Here is a 25,628-nt window from a genome sequence, read left to right as displayed (position 1 = left end):
TTAAGTAGCTGGAGAATGCTCACAAGCTTTTGGCATACAATTCCTTTCTAGACAGAACAGTCAAATGTTAGGCTGATTCAGGAAGCCTTTTTTGTTATCAGAAGCAGCTGTGGAGGATTTCTTGTCTTTTGGACAAACTGTCCACCAAATACTGCATTCTAAAATGAGAAAGTGACTAGCAGTGAGATACACAGGACAGCCAAAGGGCTTGCACAAATGCCCAGACATGTTTAGGACAGTATATTAAATATAAATTTACATCATATAGCTGGTATCACATTTTTGACAAGGAGCCATATGCTAGACTGCATCTGGTGTATAGACAACAGAAAACTAGATTTAATGGTCTCCTGAGCAAAATTCATCCATACCTTTGCAGAGGAAGAAGAAAACAAGGGAGACAGACCTATGTGTAAAGAATGTCTCCTGTGGAGAAAAGCAGTAGAAAATTAGCCGTGTACTATGCAAGCTAGGTGTGGGAACTAGCTTTTACTTATTTAGACTGATCCAGAAGCTCCTACTTGCCTGTGCAGGGATCTCGGAAGATCAGGGTATTATTTGATGCCAGAGAGGAGGTGCTTTAACAGCTCTTCAGAAGAATGAAGAGCTCTATACGTTGGTTGCAGTTGCCTGCCCCCTCCAGCCTTTCCTCTTTGAAACACTCACTGGAGACAATGCTTCTATGTGTGACAAAGTTGACAGCCACTCTCTGCAAGAGGACCCTGCTTCCTTCTCATGCATCCTGGGACAGAATTATAATGACTAAATACAGAAGATACTCCTAGAATATCAGCAGAATAAAAGAAAGAAAGGCCAAGAAGAAAGATTAAAATACCTTACTGATTTTATTGAGTTAGATTATCAGGACAAGTGTCTGAAGCAAAGAAAAGACATCTGATGGATGTCAAATTAGCTGCTGCTGAAGACAAGGAGCACACTTTAAAAAGCCTGCTTGAAAAGAAGTTGCTTTTCAGGTCAGGTATCTAAAACATCCTTTTAGTCCACTGGAACTAGGTTATGAAAGAAACTGCAGATGAATTGGAGCAAAGGTCTTGTTTTGCTAAATGTTCTGAAGACTAGTGACAATCAGTACTTCTCAACAGAAGGCGGAATTAACTTTGTTCATTTCTTCTTGCTGTCAGGAAGTCAGGTGTTAGGACTAGGAAAATAACTATAATTAAACTCCACCCTTTTTCAAATGCAGGCGAAGAGATCATAATTCATGACATGAATCCATACAATTAGATTATATTCATACAATTGTAAGCTGAGCACTGAATTAGTGATTCATGAATAATGAGCTAGTATATACTCACAAACCTCAATGAGGATATCCAATTTATATTTGCTTTGTGACTGTGATCTTTTTCAAACCTATATCTGTAACCAGAAAGGAATTTAGATGCCTCATAAGAGAGCGTGGAACTTACAATTTTTTTTTTTACCCTGAGAAATGCCTTTGAAAAAAATAAGCAATTCCTTACTTCATACTGATTTGGCAATTTAATGGATTTTTTGTTATTGTAAAGCAGTAAGTTTATCGCCTGCATTAAGATCCTGAAAAAATTGCATTGCCTTAAGATCCTTTGGGAGACTTTGTCAATAAAGCATGAATGTCCCTGTCTGGTCAGGTAAAAAGTCCACTTATTTCAGAAGCCTGTCTTCAAGAGTGGTCAATAGGTGGTGCCAAGGGAGAACAGACATCTTCAGGCAACACCCTCTGCCTTCACATTCCCAGTCTGTAGTTGACACAGTGATTTATTTTTTTCAAACTTATTCAGAGAACAGTCACAACAAAGCAACACAACCACTAATAGTTTATGCTCTCAAAATGAGTCTTTAAGAAGTAAGAGATATGGTGTGTAAAGCCCTAACTAACCTGGTGTGCCCTCATAGCTGCCCCTAACTTTGGCAGGTGGAGACCTCTTGAGATGCCTGGAAAGAGTGCCAGTGCATATTCCCAGAAAGGATACCTGTGCCAACTGAAGAGATATCTAGATATCTAGATCTAAAGCAAACAAGTCATTTCCACTTTAGCTGAAAGATGCTGGCCATGTCTTTTAGCAACAGTGGATACTTTATAAATTTGTAAAAGCAGTCCAGCTATTAGAGAGGGGCATCAGTCACACAGATTTAATATGAAAACACTGGAACATTGATATACAGGGTACTGCATTAAAGCACTGACTTGGGACTTTGCTTTACCAAACTGCTCCTCAAAAATCCCTCCACAGAATCCTCTTCGGAGCTGCCTGTACTTTCTTCCCTCCCATCTCCTGCAATAGGAGCATGAGAACAAAGCAATAAACCGTCATGCCTTTGTTTTATTTACTTTTCCTTTATTGCTGCTGGTATTGGTTTGTTCTTGTGCTTTCATGCATTTACCTAATTCTGGTGGTAGATTCCTTAGGCAGGAATGGTGTTTCTGTGAATTTCACTGTATTGAACTGTGCATATGATTATTTGCAGAACAGATTATCATTATGATTGCAACAGCCAGATCTGCAGATTAACCAGTCAGAAAGAGAAAATCCAGCTGCTTTTTTTTTTTTTTTTAAGTTCTTGACTAATATCAGCTGGTTTCTGAGCTCTTTAATAAGTGAGTGAGACTGCAGGGAATTTTGAACTTCTAAAACATACCCATCTCCAAGTTATGAATGGGCCATGGGATGATTTCTAAAATGGGAAACTTGCTAGACTTTAACTGACCGGTAAGTCAGAATACCTTGCCAAAGTTTGATTGACAAAAGTTTTTATTTTTAGCTCACTTAAGGTAGTCTATGCTAATGGAGATGTTCTTATTTTATAGAAGTTTACTAACAGTTTGGGGTTTGTTTGGGTTTTTTTCCCCACCTTTCTCCTCAGTCTTTTCTGGTAATCCTCTGTCCTGTTTAGGGTGGGATTTCCAAAAATGGTTAAGGGACTTTAATAGCACAGGCTGTCATGCTCTAGAGTTATTTAGATGATTTGGAAAATTCCTGTTCTAAGTGTCTTGCTTCTCTGCCTGTGAAATGGTTATAGTAATAGGCTATCCCACCAGGGTGGTGAGAGAATGAATGGATTTGGTATTGTGTGATCAGTGACACTGTTGAGATGAGGTCTGAAGTTTTATGTTACTATGTAATCTACATATAAAGGTCATTATCATGGATGTATTTATCTTTATTTTTATACTACACATACAGTAGGTTGACGGGTCAAAAATAAATGTTATGACGGAATACTATAAGATGTTGTTTACTGGTTTAGCAGAGAGGGAGAGTTAAGCTATAAGGCTTTCACCAAGGTTAGGCAAAAATTTGCGCATGGGATTCCTTAAACACGAGATGACATGATTACAAGTGTTCTTTAAACCTAAGAACATCATCGTGCATTATGGAAAACACAGATTAGGAAGCTAAGCATGCTTGATTTTGGTGTTAATGCTGTAATGTCTAGTTGCTTTAAGGTTGCTGTAACATGTTACCTGTGGTTATGGGTAATAATTATTTCAAATATTACAAAACTATTTACGAGTACTAAGCTTGTGTACGCTAATTTTGAGATTGATATTTGCTACGTGTGGATAGTGATCATGTAAATTTGCACATAGATATAAAGCAATAGAGCTGAAGATTTGTTGGAGGAAATTGTAGTTTTTCTAATATTCCCATACTACAAAGTGGGAGGTGCCAGACAATAGGTGTCAGTACTGTTTCAGCTATGCACAGCTTCACTGCAAAGGTAGATTAAGGCAGCTGGTGTTAAGTGCAAATTTGCTGTGAACTATATTTTCAACAAACTGAACACCTGTAAAGAAGTGCTGAGACAATGTTTGATACTTGTTATAAAATGGATTTTCTAGGGGGTAGGTTGGGCAATATAATACATGAGTCAGAAGATAAAAGTTGGTAAAAATAACATATGGATTGTATTTACTCTGACATATTTCCAAAATACTGAAGGAAAGACTGTTTCTGAAAATGGTAGTTTAATTAGGTTTTGTAATTTTGTGAATTGTACAGAGAGGTTCCTGGGAGGGAGAATTTGAAGTAGTGCTTTCCCAGGGATTTTTAGAAAATAAAAGAAATAAATTGAAACTAATAAACCTGTTATGCTGAAGAAGGAAAGCAAAGTCACAAAAATCAGAATGGAGCAGACAGGATGAACTACAGTGCTAGGAAACTTCCATGAGACTTTGTAATCGTGCTGTTTTGTGGAGGAATTTTAAACTGGAACTAGGAGGTTAGATATTTTGTTCATGAAACCAACGCATGTCATATCTAGGGGTCTGTGGACAACTCTGACAACTTTGGAGTAAAAACCAGGAAGACTTTAACAATGAAAAATGTATGGTTGTGTAATGGAGAAACCAGAAGAAACCATCACCAAAGAAATGGGAGACAAAAAATTCTTTAAAGAATTGGAATTCCTCTGTGTTTCACTGGCAACATGCACCTAAGATCCAGCATGTGAGGATTAAGCCAAAAAAGGTAAGTCCAAAAGCTTTAAGAGCCCAGTGAAAACACGGTCTTAGCTCAGCACCTCTTTTGAGGCACTGGATCAGAGTTTCAGTTCTCTAGAATTGCTTTTATCTAGACAAATACATATCTGTTTAAATTATGTGCTCACAGGTGGAGGACACTGTAGCTTTAAAACTCAAAGGAAAAATACTGCAATAGTGTTGCAGTCAGTCTACTAGCTGATGCGCATATATAGAGGAGTTTTTAAATAAGCAGGTGCTCTCCTTAGACACCTCTGTGTGGTGAATGCCAGGGGGATGGCTATGCACAGAGCAAGGGAAACAGAGCTTTTTCTTGTCAACATTCAGTGAAGGGTAGTTGGGAGAACTGCCCCCTCCCCCCCACCCCGAGTTTGCGTTGTATTGCAAAATACAGTGAATTCCTGGCAGCCATTGCAGTGGCACACTCCGAGTGCCCTAACCCTGGCAGTATAATCTAAAGGGAATGCAGTTGAATTGTAATCTATTGCTATATAAAAGGGGGCGGGTCACTGCTCGTTCCAGCTCCTTTTCTGTCATTACTGCTGCAGAAGCACCAACCAAAAGCAGCTGGCACGCCTCTTTGTTGGCTCTTATATAATATGGGGTTTCACAGGGCACTGATGTAGAAATAAAGTCAAACATTCTTGAGGCAGACTCATATTACTTGTGATATCGCTGGTGCTCACTGTGCTGTGGGGTGTAGGGCTGCTCCTGGAAGGGTGATCTGTGGCCCTGTTTGTGTGAATTTTGGAAGGTGTGCAGGATGGCTCCAAACGAGACAGGGGATGAACTTGTTTTCTTTGTGAATGGTAAAAAGGTAAGGAAGATTCCAGCTTTCTGCCTGGCTTGCTCCTGGATTGTGGATCGATTATTTATTTTTCTAGTATCTTTTTCCTCCTCTGGAGTTTTCTAATACCAGCACAATTGCTGTGACTTTTAAATGTTAAATTGTGAAGACTATTTATTGCTTTGCTAAAGTGGCTTTTTCTTTTCTTTGACTTTACCTTGTGAATTATTCAGAGAGTAACACAACTATATAATGATCCTTCTACATTTTAGATTTGTTGGTGATAATTTACAGGGTGTACTGACTTAATACAGGCATTTCTACTAGAAATATATTCAATAATTACAGCAGATTTGGTAAATGTAAGTCAAATGTGAGCATCCATATCTAATTCGTAGGTTCAGTAAATAATTCTGACATTTGATTTTTAAATGGGATTTAAGTAAAATGTTCATTCCATTTCCATTTAAGAAGCGAGATAACTCTAAAATCAAAGCCCATTAACTGATTGATAGTGTTTCCTAGATCAACAGCTGACACTTAACCTAAGAAGTGACTGTGTCTCACTGGAGTGTGAGGTGGTCCTTGCACATGATAGACACCTTTGAACAGTTTGTCCCAGAGCCCCCTTTCTCAGTCTGGACTTCCCCTGGCTAGCCTTACAGCCTTGACTCTTCAAAAGCTTGTAACAAGTCAAGGTCGTGTCTTTTGAATGATGAGTACCAAGTTGGTTCTTTTTCCGAGCTCAGCCAATGCTAATCTTGCCCTGTCACCTTCGCCTTGCCTAGATACTTGGGCAGGGAAACTTGTGCCAAAGCAGCTTCCAGCTCAGAAATCTGGGGAGAGGGTTGCATATCCACTGCGAACTGTGGAGCAGAGTTTGTGGATCTTCCCTGTGTACTGCTTAGGGTTAAATCACATGCAGCACTAAGTCTGGGTTAGACAATTTTCTGATCCCTTGAGGGATCACACAATGTTCTTAGCTGGTTAAAAAGCTCTGTGCTCTGCCCTACAGATGGGCACAGGATTACTATAAACTTTGCTTTTGTTGATCTTTCATGCTAATATAATCAAGTGTAAATGTGGATAAGATTGTTGCCACAATTAGGGTGATTTATTTATTAATTTGGATCCCAAACTCGATTGGAACTTGACCTTTCCAAGGTACTACAGCATTTGATATCAAAGTTCTGTTTTATCTAAGTATCAATAGTTAGGTGAAGAATGAAGTTTATCTAGTATGGATTATAAATTAGTCAAAGAGCTTTTGAATGTAATTTTGATGGAGAACCCAGCCCTGGTTCTGAGGTTTTATAAGAAGGATGACAACCGAAGCTTTACTCACACAGATCAGTAATGGTTCATATGTCAATGCTAATTGACTTATCAGCCATTCATTGTTTCTAGAGGGAGGTGAAAACTTGAAGCTCTGAGTTAATCATGACTAGCTAATTGAGTCTGGTAAATTGAGATAGTGAAGCAGTGGCACAGAACGATCTGTGAATTTCAACCGATTATGATAGGTACAGGTGATGTACCATTAACTCCCCATCTTCTCACTCTGTCAAGGTTTTAGTGACTTCAGATCCCTCCTCTGTGAACCCCAATCTTTAGAGGGTGAACTGGGAACTTTTTGAGTCTTGCAGTAGGAGGTTGCCACAAACATGTTGGGCAATCCAGACCCTAATACAGGCCAAATGTACTGTCCTCTTTTCTTTTTCTGGTATGCTGTCATGAAAGAGAATTGTAGTTCTGGTGTCAGACCAGCTAAGGTTCAAAACCAACACGGTAGGTATGAGGAGTTTGTAAACAAATTCCTATATACATTTACAGCTGGTGTCTCCGCATTGGTTGGTGCTCAGGTATTACAGGAGCATTGCTCTGTGTAAGTTGGTAGAAAAGTCCTTCTTCCTGGAGATGACTCCTGGGTAACAAATGGAAACGTGTATTGGTCAAAGCAGGAGAGAAGAGACTGAGCTGCACAGAACTGGTTCTGTGGGACTCTTATGCATGTTGGGTGAGGCAGAGAAGGGGAGAAAGAGCAACCTAGATCCTGCAGGCTAGCAGCAGAAGATAACCAGTTCCTTTTGTATCTGCTGTCTGTTCTTATGATGTGCTGGAGCTAACAAACATGCTGTGAATGGCATTGCCCTTTGTGCATTTCCGCAATTTTTATGGAACTGTAGTTCCTGTTTATAAAAGCCACATCTCAGACTTGACCTTGTGCACGCGAAAGGGATTTATCACAGTGTGATTTTGGCAGTTGTTGGTTAAAAAAATAAAAACCAACAAAACCAAACCACATGGGAATGATTAATACTACCAACAGTATCAACTCATTCCATGTGTCAAGGCTGTCTCGGCACCCTTCCCTGCTGGCTCATGGAACTGGCAGTGCTAGCAAAGGAGCAGGTTCCACTTGCTCAGAGAGGAGAGGGCTTCCTGGGTTGTGCTCTGCCCAGAGTCTCCAGTGACTTTTTTTTCTGTTCCCTTTTTGTGCATGCTACCAAAATGGCTTGAGTTACACCCCCACCAAATGCAGGTTTGAGAGACTTGCACTCATGGGACAATCTGTTCCATGGCAACAAATATGGAGTTTGTTGGACATTTCTGCACACGAGAGGCTATGTGTCAGAAGGGGTGGTGGGAAGTGCCTGGGCAATGCTGCTGAAACAGCAGGTATCAAGTTAGGATGTGGCTCCATGCATCTGGATTCCTGACTAAATATTCTGGTCAATTCACTGCAAAGAATGTGATAGCATGGCCAGTGGGAAAGGTTGCTGCTGTGTGAGTTTTGACAGCTTGATATTGCTAATGGGCTGCTGATATTTTGTCATAGTACAAAACTGCGTGATAAGAGGTGGCTGATAAGAGAGGGACTTTCATAGCAGCAAATCCTTCACTCTTGCATTAGCCAGTCTGCGATGCTGTCAAGAAAAAGTCTCCTCAGAACAGCTGAGCATACTTCACATTCAGGACTATTTATTTTAAGCACCTGTTTACTTCACTAGACATAAAGCTTGGCACACAACTAGCACGAAGTTATCTTGATAGTCTGCCTAGACTAGAATGGAAAACAACACACAGAGTTTAAAGCTAATAGTGGCAATTTTGGTCTTCTCAGCTGACACGTCTGTCTCATGCATGTGTAGCATGTAATTTTAGTTCAAACACGTGGAGTCAATATTCCTATTTCTATCTTAAATGTTAAGAGGGGATCTATGCTGGAAGCCACATTAGGCTTTATCCAAAGCTTGGGGATGTTTGACTGCAGATGGGACTGGCCAAAATACAGGATTTCTTTGAGATTTGGGACCCTCTGGGTTCTACATAAACAGTGAATTACAAGTTTTTAGTGTGCTGGTTTAAAGGAGAACAAAATATTCTCATGACCAATAGCAGATTTACATTGTGTGGTTATTCAGTTTGTTCATTTGTGTTCTAAGCCTTTTCCCCAGTAAATGAATTTGAAATCTCTCACTGACTCCAGGGAATACACATTCACCTATTTTAATGTCCTAGGGGGCATTTGTTGTTGACTAGTCTGACTTGCTGTGTGGCAGTCTGGTTAAAACCTTTCATCTTCTCTTCTTGCAACTAACTGAGTGACTAGGGACTAGAGATTGCATGGGAGTTTGTCATTCAGAAAAGCATGTTTCTCATTTAAAGACCCTAGCTGATGGAAAGCTTAGCATGTTGTTTGGTAAACTAGGATAAATTCTGCTTTCTTTCCCTTTTTGTTCCTCTATTTACCTTGCTTAACTACTTTTCTTTTAAATTGAAAAATGCTTTCTTTAACTTTCTGGGAATACTAATTTAAATATGTTGCTTTTTGTTGTAAAGGCAAAGTTATCCGAGTAAGTGAAAAGCAAGTAGAGAAAATAGCAAACAAAATATTTATTGAAAGCCAAGTTTTTTTACATTAAATCATGGGGAGGTGAGCTCAACATCTGTCTGGACCAGCCCACGGGCACTAAGTGCGTAGAGTAGTGCTTAGGAACTTTTTTCAGTGTTGTACTTAAAGCTTGAAGAGCTGTAGGCTCAGGCTGGGCTCCCTGCTGAGGTGATCTGAGTATTTAAGATTCCTAAAATTGGTAGAAAAAAAGAGATGTGTAGTACAAACACAGCAGTACAGAGCAAATCTTTTGGGAGTCATTTGACTGTCAGTGCAATCCTAACATTTCCAACAAAGTTTCTTTCTGCATTTGATTAATATTTAAGCTAATGCATGCAGTAAAATCCACAGTTTTGAATCTGTCAAAATGTAGCCATCAGTCTGAAGTATCTGGCAATATGAAGTTTGGTTTAAAAAAGCCCTAAAAGCCAATAACTGAGCAAAATGGAAATATTTCTTTAATTGCAATATCTAAGGAGGCTGATCCTACTCCTACTAAAGGCAATGGATGGAATTCAGTTTCCTTCTGTACAAGGACACTGGGGAAACGAGCAAGAATTGTTTTGATGGGTAAGATATTGAGCTGTGAATCATACTGTTCTGGGTGTCAGACAAGAGAAGATGTTATCCCAACCCACAAGGTTTTAACATATTTTAAGAACAAATCACAGCAGGTGATTGTAACAAACCACTGGAGGAATGACCTGCTCCTCAGAACCAGCATCAATGGCAATGAACAAAAGGCTGCAACAGTAAAAAGTTCTTGCTCTGTAGCCAGCAAGAAAGACTCATAAACAAGCATTCCCCCATCAGGAATTTGAGTGCAAAGAAATTACTCTGCTCTCTGACGTGTGAGATTTGGTTTAATCAAGAATGTTTTCCAAACTCTTACCCCTTATCTCCCTCTAATCCCAAGTCTCTGCCAGCATTGCAGATATACAGCTACAGTGAAGTAGTTTGAAGTGAATGAAGTAGGAATCCTGGGCTATTGGTTCGAGCAGGATAAGAATATGGATTGTTCAAGACATGTTCTACTGCATAGTGGGAGCCACGGTATCAGAAAGTTGAGCAAAGGTTTGACTTTGGGACTTAAACATATACTTAAGTACTTCACTAGGGGTGTTTGGAGCTGCGTGTCTAAATTCTTTGCTGAGTGAAGTCTTAGGCCTGTGTTTTCTTTCTTACTTAACTTCCTGAAAAGGAGCCATTGGGCCAAACTTAATTGCTCGGTTTGAACATATGGAGTGCTTCTTGGAGTCTTTCAAGAAAACCTCTTGAGACCTTTTCTTTGGTCTAAGCATAGAATTGTCTCAATAGTCTTTAACCATTTGGAAAACTATTCTGAAGCTTTTTTTCTGTGCCTGACTATCTGGGAAACTGCTTTGGAAGGGTTTGCAATGGCCATTGGCACAGACCTGAGAAAGGAACTCAGCCTCACAGTGAGGTTGCTGGGGAAGGCTTTTTGCCTGTGAAATGGCTGTGAAAGGCCTTTTGCCCATGGGACACTCATAGTCACAGGAATTTTTGGATTTATCTGCTCATGTCTGTCTGTTTACCAAATTACTGTAGAGGGATACATGTGCTTACACTGAACTGACTGGTCATGAGAGCGCCACTGTGTGCTCTTCTTTCTATGCATCCAGAAGGTGAGGGAACAGGAGCACTCTGCTCTGAATAGCAGTAGTGAGTGCTGCATGATTTACAGTAAGACATCCCCAAGGTAGAAGAATGAACTCCGTTTCCTTGTAGATTATCCCCAACGCAGGTATGAGGTGTGCAAAAATGACCAGTTGTGTTTTGTAGGAGCAACTTTATTGGATAGTTCTAAAAACGTGGACTGAAACAGGAAGTATGAACCTTGTCTCTTTAGAATAACTCTGTCACGTGCTGAAGGTGTAAAACTGAAGCAGTACAGAGGCTGTGAAGGTCTCTTATCGGTAGGAAAAAAGGCTTACACAAAAGATCTTTGTTTCAATTTGCCCTTTAAACTAGGACTGATTAATTTAAATAAACTGTGACTATTGTACTTAGGACTTGCTCAGTGTAAGAGCTGAGAGCACATGATTACATTCTGGCACACAGTGAATTTGGAAAAGTTTCTGGATTCTCTATTAATAACAGAAAAAGGGGAAGACAAGCTCTATGGTCATTTGGAGGCAAGGGCAGAACTTTGGTTTCTGACCATCAGGCAAAGGTTAAAGTAAAATTTAATTTTATGTCTAATAGGTAACTGCTAATAGTGTTGTTCACTAATAGGATGGAGCTGACTCAAAATGTGCAGAGAAAATTTCTCCTTGTTTGGAATTTTCACATTCCCACAGTTAGGATGGCTACTAATGGAACACTGATTAATTTAACATTAGCAGGGAAAAAAGAGAAACTTCAAGATGATTGGCACTTGCTGTCTGTCCTGCAGCACCTGTATTGGTCATATTAGGGTTTCCACTGTTGTGCTTTTTTTTTTTTCTCTGCAACACCTATTACTGACGCTGTTTCTGTCATTCTGTTTATTTCTTCATTTTCTCTGTCTCTTCTAATGGTAAGAAGGAGAAGGGACAGAGGTCAGTTATGCATGGTCAATAAAGACGAGATGCAATTGGGGGAGGTGTCAGGAATTCAAAATCAAGTACAAAACACAGTTCTGTCTCTGCTCACTACTAATTTTCTTTGCCATTTTTGATGAAGGGTTTTTGAAGGTTTGCCTCAGTGTACTGTGGCTGAAAAAACTCTGAGGCGTGTAACACACATACTTTTCTCTGTCACAATAATTTCAAGGAAACATTGTGTCTGGGTATGTGACGAACATTGCTGAACCCAGTAAGGGTGGTGGTGGTTCTGCTCCTTGCTTTGGAAAAGAAGTTGCAGAAAGACCAAACTTTGTCCTTCCAACTAACATACCTGTGTGTAACAGTACCTTTCCCATTTTTCAGGTGGTGGAAAAAGATGTGGACCCAGAAACAACTCTGCTAACCTATCTACGAAGAAAATGTATCCAATGTCAGAAGAAACTGCAGAAGGCTTTAAATGCCTATGGCATTTCATAATTGTTTACTGTTCTGCCTGTCACTTGAGTGCTAGGCAGATATTGTGCACAGAGTATAAGAGGGAGTGCTCTGCATGGTCTCATATTTCTTGCTGGGCAAAGATTACAGCTGGTACTCCAAGCTTAAACAATAGCAATTTTTAAATAATATACATTAATAAATTATTTGAAGTTTATTTAATACTTTAAAGGGAAAAGTCTCAGAATTGCTAGGAATTAGAATATGATGGAAAGAAAGCAATATTGAGATGACAATAAAATTGAAGGACATTTATGTATGTTTCACACAAATCATAAAGGATTTTCTGGCCAAAACATTAGAGCCACTTGAGCTGCTTGCTGTATCATCCGATAATTTGGATATTACTGGATAGTTAATATCCAATAACTTGATTATCCTATGGCCTTTTTATCAGATGGCCCAGGGATGCAAACTCAGAGGCAGGAGTTCCCGCCATATACCATGGGCATGTTTACATGGGTGGATACAAGCAGTCATGTTTCACTCCAGTTTGAAACTGGCCAACACATGAGTCAGATTAGCTTCAGCAGCTGGGTAGCTATTACTGTGATGACCAGCCTGGTGATACTAGGTCTGGTCCAGTAGGTAGTGTCATTCCATGTTTTCTGAGTTTTTGTCTGACCAGCTGAGTGTGTACATATGCCAAACTGTTCACATCTGTGTTGGTGTATTCCTTAAAAAGAATCATGCATACTTATTTTGCCATGCTGCCATGTTCTATTTGTCTGGGATCTGAAAGAAATACAGGGATATAAATCACTCCTCTTTGGGGTGGGTTTCCAGCAGAACTATCAACAGCCCTATTCTGTCTGACTGTGTCTTGGGCAGATAAAGTTCAAGGGGAAAAATAAGTGGCATGACTCTCATGCCTGTGTGTGCTTCTTACCACTAGACCTTTTATATCTAAGCTTGTTAGTATCTAATGCAAATAGCTTTGTAAAGAGATAATTGGAACTCTTCAAAACCTTCTGATCTTCTACATGAACATGCTGATGAACTTATTTTGTAGATGTCTGGTTAGGGTCAGACAAATACTTTGAGAAATGTTTCAGTGAGGCAGACTAGCACTGTTGCCAAGAGAAACATTGGATGGCATAGAAAAGTTATATTTCTGCTGAAGCAGGCAAGTGATTATATGAAAAGTAGATGTGGTGCTTCAGGACATGGTTTAGTGGGGGACTTGACAGTGTTAGGTGTACAGTTAGACTCGATGACCTTAGAGATCTCTTACAACTTAAATGATTCTGTGATTCTATGAAAATAGTCAGTTCCAGAATCTTTGCAGTGAAGGAAAAGATTTGAGTACCCTATATTAGGATGCCTGTTGCTTTTAAACAGGCCTAAGTTGATTATCTCAACACAGGCATGTGTCCATTGCCAATAAAAGCAGCCGGTCTTTTCCCACCAAAAGTCTCTCAGTATTGGCCAACCCTCTTCACAATAAATAACAGCATCTAATTACCTTCTAATGAATGAAGAAACCCAAAGCAGAAGTGACTTGAGGAATTCTCTCTTGAAATCCTTTTGCAGAACATTTGATGTAGTGCCCGATTGTACAGATATGTACTCTGCAGGCTGTGGAGGAATGTGCTTAGGCCAGTCCATATACTTTGTGAGTTCCCAGGTGTCTGTGCAGTGGTTCTGTGCATCTCCACTAGTTCTGGCTCTCAGTGTCTCCCTCATGTGGTTTTATTGGAACCAGGCTACTGGGGAGTGTGCTTGGCTGGTTTTGTCCCTAGCAATGGGGAAGCAGTCATAAATGGGGCCAAAAGAGAAGCTGGGGTGGCCAGATCATGACTCTTGAGATGCAGGCAGTTTGTGAGCAGTTCAAGTGCAGCTCCGTGTCAATGCTAAATGCATGACTGCCCTGCCTGGCTGCCTTCTAGGTGGTAGGAATCACCAGGTGTAGGAAGAAGTCCACCACCACTGGTGAAAGGTGCTGAAGGAGATTTCAGAGTGTGTCTCAGGGATATGGCTGCATGCCTGAACAGCTCCTGCTCAACAATTACTGGGTGCTTTGTCTCCCTTATGTCATTTCCTCTTCTGAGTCTAATGGAAAGTGGGAAATGTTGAAGTTCAGAAATTTTTTGTTTATTCCAAGGATGGGGACTGCCTCCTTATTAGAGCTTTGGGTGTTGATCTCAAAGCTCACATGCCAGCATTTGAAACTTTGCTTGTGTTAAATTAGGCAGAAAAAAATGGGTGCTTGGTTTCCAGCAAGAATTTATTGCTAAGCCTTGATTGACAACTGATTAGGCTTCTGCCAACACTCTGTGTTTTCCTTGATTCCTGTTCTCTCAGTGGGCCTATGTGGAACCAAACTAGGCTGTGGAGAAGGTGGATGTGGTGCTTGCACTGTTATGATATCAAGATATGATCCTTTTTGGAAGAAAATCCTGTATCCTTTGCAGTCTGAACTGTTCAAGAGCGAAATGAAGTGGGGACAAATCCAGGTTCTTGACATTCCAGACATGGTACTATTTAAAAAAAAAAAAAAGTTATGTGTCTTTCTGCCAAAACATAATTTTTCACTTTGAGAATGTAAAATCATAAGGCTAAGACAAGAAGGTACTTTTTCCTACAGCACTTCACAGTGCTGGTGGGAAAATGATTCATTGTGCCCTGAAATACCTGCACTGACTCTAGCACGTGGGCTGCCTTTCTCAATTCAGAAAACCTTCATGTTCCTTACTTTCAATGTACGATAACTTTTTGCTGTGATGACCCAAATGATTACTACGATAAAATCTTTATTGCTGTTGTATTACTACAATAATCTGGTTTCTGTACGCCAGCAGATATTAACTTTTTCTCTACTTCTATTGTAACCTTCAGAATTACTCATTTCCTGAGACATAAACTTTCCTTCTGTTTTTTCTTTAATCAACTGAAGAGAGAAACAGTAGAATCAAACAAAAAGGGGAATGGAGAGAGGGAGGATGAGGCAGAGGGACAGGCCCCAGTTTATTTTTACTGCGAGGAGTCGAAAGTACTGAAATCTTGGATATATCTGGAATAATGGTTAGACATACTTTAACTTGGGATCATCTAATTTAGTGACTCTGCTTAGTAACATGGCCTTGAATAGAATATATTTAGGGTCCTTATTCCGTCTTGATAGAAATAAAGTGGGTAGTTCTTATAGGAACTTTGGCAACATTATTCTATTTTACCTTCAGCCTCAATGTTTTCCCCATGTGTGCCATCTAGAAATGGTTTCTTAGGTAAAAGGCCAAGAGCTCCGTGCTTTTATGTAACTTTGCAAGTGGGCCAGGCCAGCTGTACAACGTCTTGGTATTTGTAGTCTGCCCCTATAAATTACTTACGTGGGTTCTGTAGCTTAACATGCAACGAGGATGTTTAAAGTTGTTATTTCTGGGTCAAATCCTGTGGTGCATACTCAGTTTAAACTTCAAGTGAAGTTGATGAGAACTTTGGCTGACTAGGTGCTATAGAATTTGCCTTGTAACTAACACCTGTATCACATAGATTTAAATTCTTCTGTTGTGCCTATTGCTACAGTTTCTGAGTGGTCTTCAGTCTTCCTTTTCCCTTTTTCCTTTGTTGAGCAGCACTGTCAAATGAAATGACCTTAATTTATTAATTTAGCCACCATACTGCCAATGCTTGCCTCTTCCCTGTCTGTGCCCTGCATCATGTAGCTGTAACTACAGTTGAAGGCATAGGAAACACAAAATCCAGGCTGCACCCAGCCCAGGTAAGCTATTAATACTGATAACTTTAAAACCCTTTATCCATGTTTCTTCTTATGTTAACTAGTCCTGTTCCAGGGTGTTGGGACCTCCATCATAATGTCAAAGCCAGGAGTTTGACTTTCCACATGAATAGGCTTTACTTGCAGGAATGACTAAGTGATGAAATCAAACTCCTGGGTCAATGCTGCAGCTCTGTTACATCCTAATGAGTTAACTTGGTGCTATCCTGGCTGAATTGCTAATGCTTTTTTTCTAGGGCTGTGTGGCTGTATTTGATCCATATCCTGGACAAAATCCCAGGAACTGGGAAGGCTGACGTTGTGGTGAAAGCCTATACAATGACTTGGAGCTAGGAAATCTGAGTTGGGTTTTGGCTCTCCTTTGGCCTTCTGTGAATGGCCTTGGTTTCTTGTTGTGCATAGTTAGGAACCTCCCTTGCAGTGGTGCAGTAAGATTGGGTCCAGCAATGTTTCTGCAGTCCCAAAATATTCTTGGTGGGGAGGAGTGACAGGAATGAAAAGTTTTGCTCTTCTAGCAAGGTGCTATAATGCACATTTTATGGGAGCAAACTTGCCTCAGCTTTGTCAGAGATACTGCTTAAAGGTAACTATGATTCATCTCAGTTTCTACAGTCAGTAGGGCTTGTGCCAATATCTGAGACAGTAAACAGCAAAGTGAAAAATAAGTTAGACAAACATGAATGGCTGGCAGCTATTCTGACTGTTGTTTGCTTGTCATCTTTCCCCTACCTCCCCTGAAGATTCTAACAGCTAAGCTTTGAAATGCAAATCAGGTCTATACAGGTAGACCCGACCTTTCTGGCATGGTAGGTCTAAAGAATTCCTGGTCTGACTGGAGGCTCTAGTTGTCTTCAGTTACATTGGGAGTTCAGAGCCTGGATGCAAGCTTTTCAGTGTTCTCATCTTTGAAGTCTGCTTCATAGATTAATTGACCACCTCATCAGAGAACATCTTAGGTCCCCTGGTGAGATTGTTTGGTTTCTTTGGGTTTTTTTTTTTGGGGGTGGGTGTTTTTGGTTTGTTTTTGGTTTGTTTTTTTTTTTAACAGAGGTGTTACAGAAACAAGCACAAGAATGAACTCACCTTAATATTATGAGCTGATGGTTGTTTTTACTTTTTCTCAGGAGAGAATAGCAAAAAGTCATGGATCCCAATGTGGCTTTTGCACTCCAGGCATTGTCATGTCCATGTATACATTGCTTCGGAACAAACCTGAGCCCAAAATGGAGGACATAGAAGATGCTTTCCAAGGTAATACTCATAGCCCTGCAGAGATGAAACCTATTCTGCCTTCATTGTGTCTGCTTCACCAAATGGGAAGAAAATGCACCTTTTTTTAAAGTATTTCTTTAAAAAGAGCTGATTGTTGTAAGGTTAAGAACTAGCTTTTTGACCAGGAGACTGGCCAGGTGCTATGAAGTGAACAAAAATGGCCTGTGGAAAGTCTCACAAAAGCTCACTTTTTGTCCTGAAGCTGGAGCAAGTGGCCTCAGTCTTGGATTAGGACCCCACTAAGCTTAGCACAGAATAAAAGGTGACCTGTCCCAGGGGAGCTTATAAAAGCTTCCACATCTGCTTGTTTATTCATTGCCATCACATGAGTCTGCAGAGGTGACAGACTGCATCTGGACTAGCCAACCTCAAGTAAAGGACAAAGACAGCAATATACCTGAAGGAGAGGAGCAGAATCCAAATGTGTAAATCATCTGAGAGGCTGCTGTTACTGCTGAGGTTAGAGCTGTTACCATGCTTCCAGAAATCAGGTGCAGGAGAAAGCCACCTCTTTGTAATTCAGGAGACTGGATAGTTGGTATACTGATTTGACTCACACAATTGAGGTAAATCAATACTGAATAGGGCAGATTTGATTTTTTTTTCTAAATTAATTTCAATTTAAAATTTCAACAAAAAAAGTTGTAGGATTGCTGTAAGAGTACTAATGTAACTTTCCTCCTCCCAGTTTTTTCATTAGTTTTATCTATATTTGACAAGCTTTTGTAAGAAGCCATAAAATGTTCTAAAAGAACAGTAGTTCTCAGCCAACTGACACTAAATCTTTATCCTTTCTCTCTGGCAATGCAGGGAACTTGTGTCGGTGTACAGGGTATAGACCCATTCTGGAAGGATACAGGACATTTGCTAAAGTAAGTGGCTTCGGAAAATTTTTAAAAAAGTCTGGCTGTCATTCTGTTACTAAAGTACACCATGAGCTGAAATGGAGAGGAAGGAAATATATATGCTACAACAACCTAGCTCCAAGTCTTGATCCCTTTGTATGTGCTTCATGCATTAATAATGCAGGAAGACCACCCCCTTTACTCGCTCCATTTGCTGGAAGTGGAGCACTTTAATAAGATTTGCCTGGTTGTCCCTTTTTAGATCACAGGTATCAGGTATTCAGACTCTATTCTTTTCTGTAAGTCTCCAAAAAACTCAGCATCTCTGGATAATACAGCTTGCAGATGATCCCTGATATGGTTACAGTAAAAGGTATGGTGCATGAATAGGGACATACTCTAGGGGAATCTGAGAAAGTTGCTGTCTTGAAAGATCAGCTGCAGAGCTGAAATAGCTCTGGAAAGAAGTTGAAGTCACTGCTATATAGCTCTTGCCCAGAACTCATCTGCTGGTTTGGGTGAGGCTTTGCCCTAAGTTTTTTCTAGTCCCTTTTTTCCTGAAAGACTGCTGGAGGCTGTGAAGAAAAGTTCTTGGGTACTTCAGTGATTACTAGCCACTTATGGGGCTACACTGGTATTAAATATCAAAAGTAAAGGGTTTAGAATGCTGCCTGTTAATTTCATTCTATTATCCAGAATTGCGATCAACAAAAGAGCATACAAGCAGGAGTGAGATCCATTACAAATGGTTGATAAACCCAATCAATACAGTCTACTTGGATTTCCAACAGGTTTTCAGCAGTGTCTCACCAAAGCCTTTTAAAGACAATAAGCAGCCATGGGGTAAGAGGGAAGATGTCTGTATGAATGAAAGATTGGTTAAAAGGCAGGAAATGGCAGGTGGGAGAAAATGGTGTATTTTCACAATGGAGGTCACTGGTGAAGTTCTGCTGGGACCCATGGTGGGAGCAAGGCTGTTCAAGATAGCCCTAAATGAGGTGGAAAAGAGACTGAGCAGCAATGTGAGAAAATAAATTAACTGATACCAAGTTAGTCTGGGTAGTGAAGACAGGAACAGACTTTAAGGAATTTCAGAAGGACTTTAGGAAGCTGAGAAACTGGAGAACAGAATGGGGTACAAAATTCAGGGCAAATAAATGTAAAGCAATTTAGAGAGTGAAAGGGGGTGCTGATTTCACATAATAAATGATAGGCTGTGAGCAGACACAAGATCATCTTCCTGTTACCATGCAGGAAGATGATCTTGGAGGTGTGGTAGACAGTTCCAAGGAAGCATTGGCTCAATGCTCACTGGCAGTCAAAACAACACTTCAAAGGGTAGAGAACAAAACAGAAAACTGCCGTGTCACTGTCTGCATTGTGGCTCTTCCTACGCTTGAGTACTCTGCGCAATTCTGGTCCTCTCATCTGTAACAGGGTATAGCAGAATAGGAAAAGATTCAGAGAAGTGGAATAAGGATCACATCTATGGTAATCTGGCTTCCACACAAGGAAGCCCTGAGTAGGCTGGGATGCTTCAGCCTGGAAAAAAAGATGTCAGGGAGGGGAAGGGACTTTACATAGCCCATATGGTGTTTTGTGTTGACCTCTGATAGAGATCTACAAAATTGTGACAAGTGGAATGTGGTGCAACACAAGAGCAAGGTGTCAAGAAATGAAACTAGTGTGAGTCAGGTTGAAAACAAACCAAGGCAGATGGTCTGCCATGTACTAGGTAGCTGACCTGCAGAAGTCACCGAAGTGTGTTGTGGGCACCGAAAACTTATGCAGGCTCCAAGTACTGAGCAAGTGCTTGGATGGAGATCTACTGAGGGTTACTAAAGAGACAGAAACTACACTGGGCTAAGGCAGTCCACTGAGCTGAATGCAGTTGGATGCTGGTAGAGTGCTAGGTATTGTATTGTATATCCTTGTCCCTTTTACTCTTCTCGCATCTCCAGCTGGACCAGAGATACTGGCTGAACAGTCAGAGTAGTTCTAAACCAGAACAAGATGTCTATCAGTAGACTGGACGTGACCTAGCCATCACAGGCAGGGTATTGCCTTCCATTGGCAAGGGAAACACCTATTTGCTTGGCACCTTCCGTATCCCATTTCTGCTTTGGATATAGTAAATGTGGGATCAATTTCTCTCAAAAGGGAATCAAGCCTACTTCATTTCCTTGGAATATGCATGTTTTTCTCAGAACAGTTTTTGTCCCCACAGGACTTGAATTGCTGTGGCAGAGTAGCCAATGGCACTGGAAGGTGTCTTAGTGAGAGGGAAAATAGCATGGTAAGCTGAATTTTAAAAGCCATAACCTCAATTTGCAATATAGTATTAGAGTTTTGATGTAGTAGTCACCTCTCTGGCTGTACTGTGGTGCAGATATTCAGAGCCGTCTGACCTGGTTTGAATGTCTGTCTCTTGGAAAACACTGTGACTGCATATGTCCTGGTTAGTGTGACTAGCCATCATGACACAGGTTTTACAATAGTGAGATAGATATGTTCCTTCTGAATCTGAGAGGTGCAACACCTGTGAAATAGCATGGTGACAACTGTAAGCAATGTGTTACCAGCTTCTGGTACATTGAAGGAATCCATCTTTCTGTGAAAACGGGTCTAAAACCCAGTTAATTCCCCACTATGATTCTTCCCAAACTTTGCAGTCCAAGGATGAATGAAGTAATTTAATCACCGTTCCAATAAATTGTACAATTGGAACCTTTTGGAATATCTGGAGGGAAAGTGATCACATTTTATGTACCAGTTGAGGTACAAATGATGGAGGGATGAAAATGAGGAATTAGGGCATAAGGTACTGTGAGTATAAAATGTATTTAGAAAAGAGAGAATATAATGAAATTCTTTGCCAGGAAATGCCAGTGAATTCCTGTGGATTCTTTGTAAGGAAGCATCCGGTGTTGCATGGAATATTCCAGCAATTAGGACTGCTTGGAGTTCTTTTGTCAAAGTAATTTATTAATGAAAAACATCACTGAAAATTTCTGTGATCCAGGGATTGAATAAAGGGAAGGAATATATCCTGTAAAAATTGGAATGTTCTGACTTTGTGTAGAATAGCTGAAGCGTACATGTTTCTTCTTCAGAATGGGGGCTGCTGTGGAGGAAAAGCCAATGGTCCAGGCTGCTGCATGAATGGAAAAGACAACAACGTGGTAAGGTGCCTCCCAACTATTCATGTTTTCCTCTATTTCTTCTGTTTAGAAGTCTTAGCTCTGGCTTGTTCTCTGCCAAAGCCCAATGCTTTTAGTTTAGCTGTATTTATGCAAAGCAGTTTAGACTAATTTGTATTTTATGCTGGGCTTACCTCAGAAAAGGTAACTTTGATGTAATTTAACATGCCGATATGAAAGTGATGTCACTTTTGATAGGCAAAAACCTGTTAGTGTGTTCAAGGTTCATGTTTCTGACGACATGCATTGTGATCAGAAAAATATGACTGAAGAACCTGAAACAGTGGATCAGGTGGCACCTTTTTGCTGCGTTTGCCATTCTTTGCTCCGTGAAACAGTAATAGGTATTTGACTGGAAAGAAGAAGAGTTAGGGTTGTGTGTGGATACCTTTTTCCTCTGCTGCTCATCCATTTGCATTTTCTCTGTCATAGACAATGATCTCCTCCAGCCTGTTCAATTCTTCTGAGTTCAAGCCGTTGGACCCTACACAGGAGCCAATCTTCCCACCAGAGTTAATGGTAAGTTCAAGCAAAATGAAATAGTGTGTGGTTCATTGGTTTCATTGTTCTGCACGGGGTTTGAGTGTCTTGTAGCATCTCTGCCCTGATTAAACGGCAGTGCAAAAGATGGCTGCTGGTAAAAGATGATGAGTGGGCATGAACACTTTCCTGTTTTATAGAAGGATAGGCTATTAAGCCAGGGTGGCTGAAAAGATATGCAGGCCAAGTGCCAGCCCCAGCTGGCTCGCTTTCCTCTCTGTTTCTCACCATACATGCCTGCTCTTGGGTTGCTTTCCTTTACAGTCACTGCCTATCCAGGGGTGGAACAGTTACTGATATCTGGATTTCAATTTAGTAGGTCAGATGTGAACTTCTACATTAAATACACCTCTGCCTAAGCTAAATGCTCTGTGCTCTCTTTATAGTGTAGGAAAAGAAGTAGGAGCTATAGGATGTAGCTGAATATATGTTTCAACTAGATGACTTCCCCAAAGCACCAACTTCTCTCTACTCAGTGTAGCAGAAGTAGAAGTTGTCTGGCCCACACTGACATCAAAAGTTAAGTGAGATGAGTTTCTCTCCATGTTTTGTTCCTTTCTTGGGGTAGTTTTGCCCTAAGCAAATATGTCCCAGCCAGGAATCTAATTCATCATACAGCATGTTTACAGCTTCCTTCACATTTAAAAAACAACTGAAATTCAATTGTTAGTTCTGCTGCTGCACCCAGCCTAAATGTGTCATGAGCTACAGCATGAGTAGGTTCTCATAGACCGTAGCATAATATATGTTCAGCTTGAGAGAGGTGCCCTCTGTTTCTTCTCTAAGGTGTTCTCCTCCCTAAAGTTTCATCTGATGTTGCTGGGAGGCAGCCATGTTAGTCTGTTTTCTTCAGTCACTGGATGAAGGAATTAAAAAGGGAACCAGAATCTGGCCTTACAGCTGGTAACTCAAATTCAGCAGTACTAAAGACTGACATTTTTGCAGCGAGGTGAGAATGGAGAACCCATTAATTCTAAGATGACTGAAGCCACAGGCATCTGCCAGAACTTTGGTCAGATGGAGCTTGCTGACAGAGGTCTTGGTAGGGAGATGTGGCAGCAGGATGCATCTGGCAATATCAGGAAGGGAAAACTTTTGTCAGCATGAAAAAGACTTGTTGCTGCTAATAGAACCATGAGGAATGGCTAACTGCTGACAACAGTGTGGATATCACAGCCACCTGTCAGTTACTTGAATGAGATGGAGCCTGGCCTGGCATAGTCATGGCCAACACGTGAGCGGGGATTCTTGGCTTGATGTAGGGTCTGAGCTCTATCCAAATTCACTTTTGCAGACTCAGAGTAACAAACAGCAGAAACAGCTGTGTTTCAAAGGCGAGCGTGTGATGTGGATCCAGCCTACAACTCTCAAGGAATTGGTGGCTCTCAAATCCAAGCACCCCAATGCCAAGCTCGTTGTGGGGAACACGGAAGTGGGTAAGAAGAGCTGATGCTCATTATGTGCAGTTGGAAAACTTTCCATGGAGTATTTTGTGAGAACCATGCAAATGTAAACCTCCCTCATGCCACTGCTGTTAAATAGCTGTTTAACCTTCAGGTTGTACGTAGGAACAAATTTTCTTCTCTGGGAGATTAATCTCACAGTGAATGTTTTACCCTGGTTTTTGCTGTGTTGGGTGGAAAAAAAATGCTTATCTAGACCTCTGAGCTTTTGTGCTAGTTTTGTGGAATTTTGAGAAGGTGCGAGTGGCACAGGGTGAAATACTCTCATAATCAAATGAATTTGGTTGTGAAACCTGTGTTCTGAAAGATTTTTCAGTGAGTAAACTCTCAAGACTTGAAATCTTACTGTGTTTCTTTCCTCCCTTCTAGAAACATAAGTGCTGAAGAGGAGAGTTCAGATGTGTTTAGTAATTCTGGTATCCTGAGCAATTGGTTCAGGAGACAATCCCAAACTTTGTATGATTCATTGTATTAATTGTTCTTTCATGAAGGATTATGTACAATAGCCAGATTACACAAATACTAAACAGTGTATTTAGAGTTATTGTAAGCCTAGAAAAGAGTCTCTAAAACTTTCCTGTGAGAATTCTGGTACTCGTGGAAAACAGCTTTTGGTTTGGCATCTCTGTGACTTTATATAATCTTTGTAACAGATGGTCAATGAACTGACTCTTTAACAGGCCTGCTGCCGTTTCATTGGGAAACAGTTAGCTTAGGCTCTCTGTCACCTGTGTGTAACTGAAGGAGTATTACTTTTCCTTAAGGTATTGAGATGAGATTAAAGAACATGTTGTATCCAGTGATAATAGCACCGACATGGATCTCTGAAATGAATGCTGTTCAGCACACTGAAACAGGTGAGCAAAAAAGAGGCAGAATGCCTGTGAAGTGAGTGAGGACTCCACAGAATAATAAAGAGGATATGAAGGAAAATCCCCAGGTTAAAAACTGGTTTCTGTATGCATTAATGCCTCTCCCATGCAGGGAATCAAGTGAATGATATGTAAAAACAATTTGAGAATCAGAGAGGGCTTTCACTAGAAGGTTTATTAGATATTTTATCTGTTTGCATGGTGTTTTATGTATACTAACTGGGTTAATAAGAGGTTTCAATGGGCAATCCTTTTATTTAGAAAGGTTTTTAGATTAGTAACTGGGGGAAAGATGCTATATTTGACATGGATAAGTGACTAAGTGAATTATTGCATTTATCTTTGTGGTGGAAAAAGGTCAACCTTACAAATAGTTAGAAGTAATTAGGACTAGGTAGTGCATATGGCCCAATGCCTGGTAGCATGTTTAAGGTGTGGAAAGTGGAGAGGAGTTGGAGTTCAATTCTCAAAGGACAAACTAATACCTATAGGAGGGCAATATCATTCATAATATGTAGGGGAATAGACAGGGATCGGCGACCGGAAGATCACGGGATGTGACGGAAAGATAGACTCCTCCCCACAGGAGTGGCAGGAACAGGAAGCGCAAGAGCTATATAAGCGTGTGACGCAGCCAAATAAACGGACATTTTGTATCCATCATATTGATGTCTGTGCATCACTGTCCCCAGGGTGGGTAGAGCCCTGTGTCCCGGAGATGTGGCCCAAGATAAGTTCTCCCGTAGAAGCGTACAGCAACAATAATACACTGAGGCAAAAGGGCGGTGGGTTACTGTCATGTGAGAGGCAGTACCACCATAGGCTGTGATTTAAAGGTGAATTTTGTTCGAGGGTGTGACATTTACATACAGCACATACAAAATAGTCTAGTGTGACTGAATGTCTTCTCTAAACCCTGCTGCCTAACGAAACTCGGTAGCATCTAAGCTTTGCAGACATAGATATAACTGTCCTCCTGTACCTTAATGTTTGGGAGAACAACAATTCTTTTCATTTGTTTGTTTATAGGGGTCACCTTTGGTGCTGCCTGTACCCTGCGCTTAGTAGAGGAGGTACTGAGAAAAGCAGTGGCAGAGCTTCCTCCTTACAAAACAGAGGTCTTCCACGCTGTCCTTGAACAGCTGCGATGGTTTGCAGGGCCACAGATCAGGAACGTTGCCGTAAGTGACTCAGGAGCATCAGGGGTTGGAATTGAAAGCTCAGTCTGAGGAGCTGGCCTGACTCATCCAATGTCAGTGTGCCGTGTGCTTCTCACAGGAGAACATTTGCAAACCTAGGCAAAAAACTCTAGTACATATAGACCATCTGCAGGAACTGATAGCAACGTGGGTCTCGGTGTCTGTGCTACACTGATATCACAGATTTAGCAAGCAAGGGAAACATGGCAGTTGTCCAGGCCTTCTATTGCTGTTATTAGAATAAGTGGGGGAAACTGTCGCGAGATTTGAC

The 25,628-nt window shown here is 40.7% G+C and overlaps 1 protein-coding gene across 6 annotated transcripts in view; it reads left to right on the top strand.

Annotated features, from left to right (window-relative positions):
• The window catches only part of XDH (xanthine dehydrogenase), a 64,875-nt gene that overhangs the window by 5,032 nt on the left and 34,215 nt on the right, over positions 1-25,628 (top strand). For 3 of the 6 annotated variants that reach the window (XM_075088706.1, XM_075088707.1, XM_075088708.1), the window contains exons 3-13: positions 12,096-12,153; positions 14,532-14,628; positions 15,840-15,948; positions 17,091-17,217; positions 18,049-18,110; positions 20,311-20,379; positions 21,197-21,265; positions 21,716-21,802; positions 23,118-23,259; positions 24,051-24,143; positions 25,188-25,339. In XM_075088706.1, the coding sequence (XP_074944807.1) occupies positions 12,096-12,153; positions 14,532-14,628; positions 15,840-15,948; positions 17,091-17,217; positions 18,049-18,110; positions 20,311-20,379; positions 21,197-21,265; positions 21,716-21,802; positions 23,118-23,259; positions 24,051-24,143; positions 25,188-25,339 (1,065 nt within the window). Of the gene's footprint in view, positions 1-5,054; positions 5,301-12,095; positions 12,154-14,531; positions 14,629-15,839; positions 15,949-17,090; positions 17,218-18,048; positions 18,111-20,310; positions 20,380-21,196; positions 21,266-21,715; positions 21,803-23,117; positions 23,260-24,050; positions 24,144-25,187; positions 25,340-25,628 lie in introns of those variants that run through there. The other 3 variants (XM_075088710.1, XM_075088705.1, XM_075088709.1) reach the window with 3 other exon arrangements.

The sequence above is a fragment of the Phalacrocorax aristotelis genome, chromosome 3 (assembly GCF_949628215.1).
Source record: "Phalacrocorax aristotelis chromosome 3, bGulAri2.1, whole genome shotgun sequence".
Classification (NCBI taxonomy): domain Eukaryota; kingdom Metazoa; phylum Chordata; class Aves; order Suliformes; family Phalacrocoracidae; genus Phalacrocorax; species Phalacrocorax aristotelis.
This window is presented reverse-complemented; position numbering and strand designations above follow the sequence as displayed.